Genomic DNA, 10,048 nt, shown 5'->3' on the forward strand with positions numbered 1-10,048 from the left:
TGCCTTATCTGGGACAGATGGCATCAAACTAATATAAAGCAATTCCAAATTCACATAAATAACACTAGAAATGGAAATAACACTGAAAAATATAATAATTTGTGAACATAAAATGTCCATTGAACTGAAAATTGTCTTTCACTTTCACCCAGCCATAAATGTTTTAACTTGGTGTGTGTGTGTTTTTCTTTCTTTTTTTAAAGATAAAATCTGCGAACGCCTTTTTACTGAAGCAGATAAGAACTGGGCATGTCCACAACAGGTCTTACCAGACGGAATGCAAGCTAACTAGTTTTCCTTTCAAAATGGTTTCCTATCATTCTAATTATATAAAGTGAACCAATGTAGTGTTTGGGAGCGTGGGGACGGAACTCCTTATCCTGACAGGAAAAAGGAAATGGGGGCTAGGGGCTTACCAGTGAGAATAATAGCCACAGCTGCTGGTGTGGTCATTTCAGCCAGTTTAGGCTAAAAGGAGAGAAACGCTGTCAACTGAGCGGAGACAACAGAACAGCACAGTAAAAAGAATACTGATTAACACTGAACATTACTCTAAATCTGGAGGGCTAATTTGGACAGGTCTATGTTAAGCTGACAGGGTGAGTAAACGCAGCTGAGCTTTGATACACAGATAGACAAAAAGCTGGTTTGTTTAACGTTACTCACGCACTGCCTCACTTCTAACTCACAGCTAAAAGCCTAATTCTCACTGTCTGCTAAGCATTACAGATAAATGTACTCACAGATGAGCTTCAGTCTTCATTTTCATGGACACAGCAGTCAGATACACTCCTGTTTGTTAACACATCTCTCCCACTTCCTGTTTCACCTGCAACCTCCCCCCAGGAAGCCACACCTGATTTCTTAAACAGGCAACGGCACGGAGATGGGAGGGGCCCACCAAAGCTCAGGGGTGGAGACCAGTTACACGGCAACTCCAAACTAGCTACATTATTGAAGTTCTCTTGATGTTTCAAATTGAAAAGAATTTTGTTATTTGAGTTTATTGGAAGCAAATAAAGATGCAATATAAGAATAAAGATGCTGGAGTGAAAGTCTGCATGTGCTGCTTTGAATGTTGACATCTTGTGATATTCCATTTGACGTAGATTACCTCAACTACAAATGTTTCTCATCTCCTTCGCTAAACCATATTCACCACACTGCATTCCTCTGTCAACCCTCTGAAGTGAGTTTAACCTACCGGTCAACTGTAAGACAACCTGGACGGTGGGGTATCACAGCTGTCTGTACTGCAGATGCCTTTCTGCAGATGCCTTTCTCTCTCTCTCTCTCTCTCTTCAATTAAGTTCAAACAGACTTGCTTTCTTGACATGTCCATAAGAACCAGTTCTGCCAAAGCACACTTGGGGAACCAACACACACATATAGGCTGTAGGCTATATAGGGATAAAAGAGAAAACTAAATGTTTTTTTTCTCTTTTGTCACGTATGCAATATTAGTATCTAGGTAGATATACCTCCCCAACCTACCAATTCAAATGTATAGCGTGTGTGCGTCAGTGACGTCAGTGACGTCTTAGAAAAAAACTTTGAATAGTTAGTGACCATGGCAACTCTCTTTGTGAGTACAAACTGGGAGAGCAAGCTCACTTACTAACTATAGATGCTAGAAGGAAGAGCGAGCAACTTCTATGAAGCCTTTTTCTTGTTGATCTTTGTTCGCCATGTCTTTTTATTTATGTTTCTTGAATATTTGGGATTTCAGAGTGCCAGTCAAAGGGTTACCTTCTTTAATATATGAAGGAATGTTTTAGTTTGATTAATTACATTTTATTTTATTTTACACTCGTCACAGAGACACATGAATGACAGTTGTGCTTTCAAGCCGAGGATGAATCTGAAATGGATGACTGGTTTTATCCTGGCTCTGTGTAAGTCTAATTTTTGTCTTTTGATATTTTAATAATACAACTGTAAGAAATGACCAGTAGCCACCAGGCTTATTCCCTTGACATGTTCTCCACAGGTGTGCAGTTGGTCCAGGGCTTATCGGTACACTTCAAAATTCCAAAGCCAATCTATGTTGCACTGGGCAGGGATCTTGTACTGGACGCTTCAATTGAGAAGAATGTTGAGGAGAACATCTTCATGGTGACGTGGGAATGCAGTAGTGACAAAGGGGCTAGGAGACTGGCAACCTTTCCCGGGAAAACCCAGGATCCCAAAATCAGTATGGAGAGGGAGGGAACTACTTTGAGAATCGCTGGTGTTCAGGAGTCTGACTTCGGGCGTTATACCATCACAGTCACAAACCAAGATGGGATACAGACATCTGATGAAAAAGATGTTAGAAAACATGGTACACTGGATTCTCTCTATGTCACACTTTTGGCTGTGAAAAGGGTGGTACTTAAAATAGAAGCAGCTTACATACAGTACATTTGAGAAACAAGTTTGGTAGCATATTTTACATTCATAATCATCAAACACAAAGGCTGGCATTTCAAATGCCCTTTGGTTTTATTTTAAGTCATATAACTGGTTTCTTCTATTATGGTCCTGATAGTTCAACGTAACCATGTATTTCAAGAAGCAACACACTGACACTCCTAGCTGCAACCCTAACACCCTGAGGCAAAGTCCAGTAACTAACTTTAAGGAAACGACTTTGGATAAAGGACCTCAATCATTTGCATGACTAGTGTCATAAAAAAACCTTCTCTATACACAGTATTGTTTTAAAAGCTTCTGCTGTGTTCCTGGTTTAAAATAGCTAAAGGCAAAATATCCAGGTGGTTATACTTGTTCTATGTCTCTTATTCATACCTGTTTCCCTCCCTCAGAGAAGCCTTCAGAGGCCACTGTTGTTCTCCTGTGTGATGTGTCTCGTGACGAAGCTCAGTGGGACAGTCCTGTATTGACATGGCTGGCAGACGGTGTGGAGCTGACCAATCAGACGGCCAATATGTCTGACGGAGGAAGCAAACTCCACCTGCAGGGAATGAAGGGCCACAACTACACCTGCATTAGCAACAGCAGCCTGGGAACCAGCGTGGCTCAATTCATCATCCCAGGTTTAACATAAATAAAACAAACTTGTCTTGAGAATCTCACATCACATCAGTGTATAAGATGTCCTCATATACATATCATACATTTCATCATACCAGGTTTAAAAAAACAAAAAAAACATTGTCTTTAGAATCTCAGATAACATCAGTGTATAAGTTTTGTAATCTTTAAGTTTTCCTTTCCAATTCCTAGATTCCACAGAGAGTCCAGATGGATGCCGAAGCTGTGCAATTCCCACTGTCATTGTGTCATTGGTCATTGTGCTGGCTGTAATAGGGATATTTTTGCTTTTGTAAGTGAGAATATAAGAATGATAATATTCTGACACAAATTACACAGTACAGCAATCTCTCTGTTCACATTTATCACATCTTATTTGATTTATTTTAGGAGACGGAACAGGCTGCTCAGATACACTCCACCAAGTGATAGAAATAATTCAATATCTCAGTAGCTGATACACCTCAAACACCAGCCACTACAGCCGTGACATCATCCTCTGGTGTACCTGCAGCCGTGCCTTCATCCTGTGGTGAACCGGCAGCCGTGACATCATCCTGTGGAGTACCTGCAGCCATGACATCATCCTGTGGAGTACCTGCACCCGTCACATCATCCTGTGTGGAGTACCCCATAAGGACGTTTGTGATGTACCACAGCACTTGAATGAATTGACATACTTATTGTACTTACATGTACATATCATCTTCAAGTCTGATTTTATTATATTTGTATTTTATTATTTATATTATTGTGTGGCTTTTTTATTGCACGGTTATCGCACAGGTAGGATTCACAGAAGAGTGATTTTTTTTTTTTTATGTATTCTATTTTTTATCTTAAATCTTTATGCACTCCATCCCTGTTTTTATGTTCAATGTATTTTATTGTATGCACCAAGTTTTTTATGTTTATTTTATGTCTATTATTATGTGAAACACTGTGCATGTCATTTCTTTGTGCAGGTAATTTATTTGCTGTTAAGACATTTGAGCTGCATTTATGAGAGGTGTTATAGCCCCTCAAAATAAGCCTTTTGTTGCAACTAAAGGGCACTTTTTAAAAATAGAATTAAACGAATGTCCATAAATTGAGCAAGGCCTGAACATTTAAAATACATGCAAACGTTTTATTTATGAGGCCCTTACTGCCGTCAACAGCTCAATATCTGTTTGTCTTACACAGATTTGTTTTGATGTTTTTTTTTAGTTGAGTAGCCTACTTGTACTTTACAGCACATTTTAACGTTCGTAGCCTACTTAATACAATACAATACAAAATACAAAATTGTAACTGGTACCTCTACTTGTAGTGGAGTAGATGAGTGGGCATCAATGTGTACTTGCACTTTTACTTAAGGATGGAGTTTGTGTCCTTCTTCCACCTCTGCTCTCTACTGTGCCTATTTCAAGGAGCAGTGTGCAATTATGCCAGTGCCAATATTCTAGGCCTATTTTATCTATAGTGCAGGGGATGGAAAGTGGACAACGATTACATATCATTAAGGCACCACCATCACACATCCAGGAGGGGAATGCAAGACCGTTTGTGTCACAATATAATGAGGTGATAGGTCAATAGGATTGCTTAATAGGTGTATTTCTAATGTAGGTATACATACAATTAGGATGCATTAATGAAACTTGCTACGGGACTGCAGATAACAATGTTTTGTCTAGTGTAGGTTGCGGGCGGACGCCATTCATGATGTCACAATTTTTTACCAGAGCACCGTAAAGGTAGGCGCACATCCCATACCGTTATTTATTAAAGCAGAACCGGAACTATAGCTTGTGCACTACTGCAAAGGAATTAGATTCCGCACTGATCGTTTGAGTATTATATGTTCAATGTATTTGTACAGTTGTCACGGAGGACCTTTGCGTAGATCTCTTTCCGTATGGACAAAACATGGCGCTTGCCAGTGGATAGGATGAAAAGAACGGTTGAAACATTTTTCACAACGGATGTCTTACCAAATCTTGAACTTGGAAGAATTGACTTTATTAGTTTGTAATTTTATGCTCGGCAAAATGTCTTTGATTTGAAGTAAACAGGTGAGCTAACGTTAGCTTGTTTAGCCTCAAGCAGTGTCTATTAGCCTGCAATTTAACAAAACCTAGTCATATTGGTACCATATATGCCATGTCATCCCTGATCCCAGGTAATACCGTTCACATAGAGTACAGTCTAAGTTATTTACTAGTCGCTGTAGTCGCCTCTGGTCACGATTTCTGGATGGGAGACGAAACAAATTCAAAGTAAAATCCCAAGAACCTACAATTGTTTCAGTTTCGTGTGAAGCTTAATTTAGCTTATACTTATTGGAAAGTGTCGCTCAGCTGGTCGCCGACAAATAAAGAGCGTCGCCGTTGCCCATGTTGCTGCCTTTATGCATAAAACCATCTCCTCCGCTTAGCGGTCAAGTCACACCCAACGTACTGACGTAAGCGTGACTTTGTATGATTAGGGCATTGTACAGGTGGGGCTATTTTCTCACTAGCTCTGCTAAACTTTCTTCTATCCCCTCCATAAAAAAAATACAGCGTTCAACGCCGATAACAAAAAAAAGGAAGTCAACGGCGTGTGCCGTCTACCTAGCCAATCACACTTGCGCGACGCCATGTGACGACGCAGTGCCTACAGTATTTGCGAAACGCGCCACTCACATCTCCGTTGTCCAAGTCTATAAGGTGCGTTTCCATTCAGCTCGTTCGCATTAGCGATTCGCATTCACGGTGATTCGCATAAAACAAATGCGCATTGAGCGACCGTTTCCATTCACCGGAGTCTTTAGTCTAATTTGGAGGAAGAGTTTTGTGTACGCTAGAATGGACGCCCTCCTCTCTGCCGTCGGGACTTTTAATGCTGTAGCATTTGAGTTGTTTGCCTTAATAGTTGCTAGAAGGAGAAGGCGTAGAAGGTTTTAACATGTTTTACAAACTCGCATAGCAGCGAGTTCCGTACCCCGCAGACGTCCACATCTGGGAACAAGCATGGTCTAGGGATTTTTTTTAATTTGGTGAAGGCCCACTTCACTGACCAGCTGTGGGTCGAAACGGATAGGCCCTGCTGTGTTGCCTGAAAGTATTTGCTGCAGAAAGCCTGTCCCCACCCACAAGCCCATTGCAATTGCGCTTTACAAACTTGCAACATGCGCGGAATACCGTGTTGTGGGCGAAACGTTCGCCGTCAGCAAGACCACTGTACATAGATGTTTATATGCAGTATGCTTTGCCATCCGAGTACAAGCTAAGAAATATATTAAGTTACCATACCTGGGCTAGGCGCAAGAGATTGCAGACCGAAACAACCGCAGGTGATGACAAAACAAAAAAACAAAAAAAAACAATAATTTACAACAACAACAAAGAAGTACGTCTGGGGAGATAACATGTCCACGTAGTTTGCACGTAATTCAAGTTAATCAGTTAGCCTACAATAAACTGTAATGATGGGAAACAACAAACAGAAACCATTGATATATTATAGTATATAACAGCAAGTGCATGCTGCATGAGGTGTGGTGTATTAGCTGGCAGTTTGAGAAGCAGTAGTAGAGGAACATCACATTCGGGGCAGACAGCAGCACGGTTGTCTCTCACTGCAACAGGACGTAGTCTACAGTCCAACTCCGAACATAAACAAATACACAAAAGACGCGAATCGCTCGAAAAACTGTTTCCATCTAAGTTAAGCGCATTAACTAAATTCGAATAACTAGTTAATCCACCTCCCTCTGGTGAATCGAATTTCTATGCGCATTGGGGAAGTTAATGCGCATCGCACGCGTTTCCAACCAGGATTAAATATTCGCATAGAGATAATGCGCATTTAGACATGGGATGGAAACGCACCTATTGTGATATGGACAGCAAACAAATTAAAACATATACAAAAATAATTCAATACGTTTGACAATTATATGCGCACCTCTGCCACAAATGAGGTTACATTACCTGTCAAATTACATTTTATCTAGTCAATATTTCACATAGTGACAGATTTATATGACACATTTTGAAAGACATGCTTAAAGGAGTCACCAGATGCCCATTTTTCCACAAGTTGACATGTTTCCTTAAGGTCTTAATGAAATGTATGTGACATACTTTGGTCAAAATACCCCAAGGATCAATACTGTACTCATACATTCATACTGTACTCATACTAAACAAGAAGATGCTCCCGAACAATTTCCAGAATTTAGGCTTCAACAGGATGTTTCTGAATGGTTAGTCAACTTTATGACACTTTATTTTTGTATGTTTGTACATTGGCTACGGTCATTCTTTCTTGCTGGCTGTGTTGAGGAAAACACAATACTAGTGAGTATGTAAATAGGCTACAGTGTGTTTATGTAAGTTACTGGTCATGGAGAGCTAGGTTTCTGGTATTTAAGTAACTGCAAGTAATGCCAACGTCATTAACTTACGCCTACTAAGTACACCAGTAAAACTCAAGCTGTAGCGTTTAGGTTGGGTCACAGTCAGCAATGTTATCTGACAACGGTAATGGGCCAAGCAGGGGGTGTACGACATTGTTGTAATGTATGTTTACCTCCAATTATTGCAGCGTTTAAACATTGTGTCCTCATTAAAATGTTGCATTTGCTGACCTGCCTTTAATAGTAACACAGCATTCAAATAAACTCCACCTGCAATGTTGTCACTTTTTGAATCTCTTTTCTGATACAGGTGTATTTTTTGGGGAAAAATGGCCAAGAACGTCTGCTGCAGGGAGATACCACAGGTAGAATGAATTATTTCGGAATGACATTGTAATAATGCAGTGATTATCTGTTCTGTATTCCATGTCACTTACCCTTTTATATTTTCAGGGTTACAAGACTATGCAGCTTCAGAACCAACCAGTATGAATGTTGGTGGTGGTCGGAGGGTAGGTGCTGATTGGCAGCCACGCTTCTGTCAGTCTGCCCCAGGGCAGCTGTGCTACTGACGTGGCTCACCACCACTGGTATGACTGTGTATGACTTCTGGACTCTGGACTCTGTAAAGTGACTTTGGGTACTATATAAGATTGAAGATGATTGATGATATGCATGGTTGATCATCCTGACCTCAAACCTGTGTGCTTGGATGTGTTCACACCACCCAATGCATTCAACATCTACAGAGCTGACTGTGGGCCTTTACATCTAAGGGCAATACAGCAGAACAGTTTTATGCATGAGATGTCAGTCATTTCTGTAATATAAAAGTGACTAAGGAATAAAATACAATAAATTACTCTTACCTCTGTCATACTTTGTTTACTGGTCACCTTACATGTGTCAATTGTTAACATGTTACATCCCAAACATAGTTATTCAATGTAACGGCTGGTGAGAGCTGTTTGTCTATAGGTAATAAATATAGGTAATAAATACAAAAAAGAAAGAAATCAGTAGCCATACCAGAGAAAAAGGATGCACACACTTTTAAATGTGCGTCACCATTTATGGTTCTCTAAATACAGTATGTATTCTCTGCTCAGTCCTTACAGGTATTTGGCATACTTTGTAAACTGGCTTCCTGGGACGGAGAATCTGAGTTGTACTGTCCTCCTGCGTGGTGCTACGGATACGAAGAGAGTTCCATGACACTCAAGGAAGGTACAGAGGGTTCAGTCCTGCCCTTGATTGAACCTTTACACGTAGCTGTGTCACTAGTTGGGAAATTTGTTGGCCTCTAGAGGCCGCCAAATTACTCTATACCTGTGTTTGGTGTCACCATGTGTTTTGTGTTTACTTTGGTTGTCCATGTGCTTTAATCCTGGAACCCGTTTTCTCGTACCTGGCTAACTGAGTTAGCCGGATAATTTTCAGGATAAGATTATATGAATCAGGCTTTTCGGTTCCACATAGCAAGTTTGGAAAAATCACCACAGACACACATCCAGTGTATTCATCCACACAAAGTGTACTTTGTAGTTTATCTGGCGCTTAAGAAACGTATAGATGCATTCAGTTACATTCCCTGGCCATGTACGAGTAAAGGCAATCAAAGAGGACTTTTATGGAATTGCAGGTTATTTAGTTATTCAATATTTCACCATTTAATGAAAATGCATTCCTATCACTATTCATTATGGAGCTTATCGTTATGCAGAGTTTCCCAATGTCATAGGCACAGTGGACTGCACGCAGATCCCCATCAAATCGCCCTCTGGCCTGAACGAGGCAGATTGTGTCAATTGAAAAGGCTTTCACAGCATTAATGTGCAGGTACTTATGACATCATTTTCCTCAAATTACATTGCTATCAAAAATCAATCATATGTCTTTGACGATAGGGGTCATGGACCTTACATTTGCCTGCTGTAGACTACCAATGTACTGTACAATACCCATGACTTGACCGCAATTCATCTTAGATGATCTGTCACTCCACCTGCCTCATAACAAATGTTTAGGCCAAGTGGCCTGGCTCCGTCCAAGACTCCAGAATATTCTTGAGAGTCTACACTGTGCCACAGCTTTGAGCAAGGTATAGGGAATCTCATGTCATTCAGATATTGCTTATTTTACGAAGAGGTGATCCAACATTGTACATATTGGAGTCAGGGGTTATGCCTGCAATGCCTTACCCCCTATGCAGAGCCAGCACCAGGCCTTGTTCAGATGACTTTGGGTAATGTTGGACTCATTTCATGTTTTTCTCCTTTTGTTTGCATGCTTCATTTATATGGTTAATGGGTATATAATTTGCCACCCTCTTTGCTTTTAAGTAACCCATTAATAGTCCATCCTCAGCCATCATCGAGTCCATCCCCACCCCATTAATCACCGTCTGGTTTGCCGCCTCCACTGCCAAGGACCAAGGCAGACTGCAGCAGATCATTCGGTCAGCCGAGAAGGCCATCGGCTGCGACCTGCCGTCCCTCCCAGACCTGTTCCACTCCAGTTTCTCACAAACAAGCCCCCTGCACCACACTGACTCTGGGACCCCAAAGCGCCCCCCCCCCCCCCCCCCCACACACACACACACTGACTCAGGGTCCCCCACATACA

General features: G+C 41.0%; 1 protein-coding gene across 1 annotated transcript; it reads left to right on the top strand.

Moving 5' to 3' along the window:
• The first annotated feature begins 469 nt into the window (after positions 1 to 469).
• LOC308380267 (uncharacterized protein) lies at positions 470 to 3,988 on the top strand. Its single transcript, XM_080857550.1, has 6 exons — positions 470 to 599; positions 1,820 to 1,895; positions 1,991 to 2,323; positions 2,808 to 3,038; positions 3,229 to 3,328; positions 3,427 to 3,988. Exons 2-6 carry the CDS (start codon positions 1,826 to 1,828, stop codon positions 3,488 to 3,490), a joined length of 798 nt encoding a protein of 265 aa, XP_080713676.1. The 5' UTR covers positions 470 to 599; positions 1,820 to 1,825; the 3' UTR covers positions 3,491 to 3,988.
• Positions 3,989 to 10,048: the final 6,060 nt, after the last annotated feature.

This window comes from Sprattus sprattus (genome assembly GCF_963457725.1).
Source record: "Sprattus sprattus genome assembly, chromosome: 19".
In the NCBI taxonomy this organism is placed as follows: domain Eukaryota; kingdom Metazoa; phylum Chordata; class Actinopteri; order Clupeiformes; family Clupeidae; genus Sprattus; species Sprattus sprattus.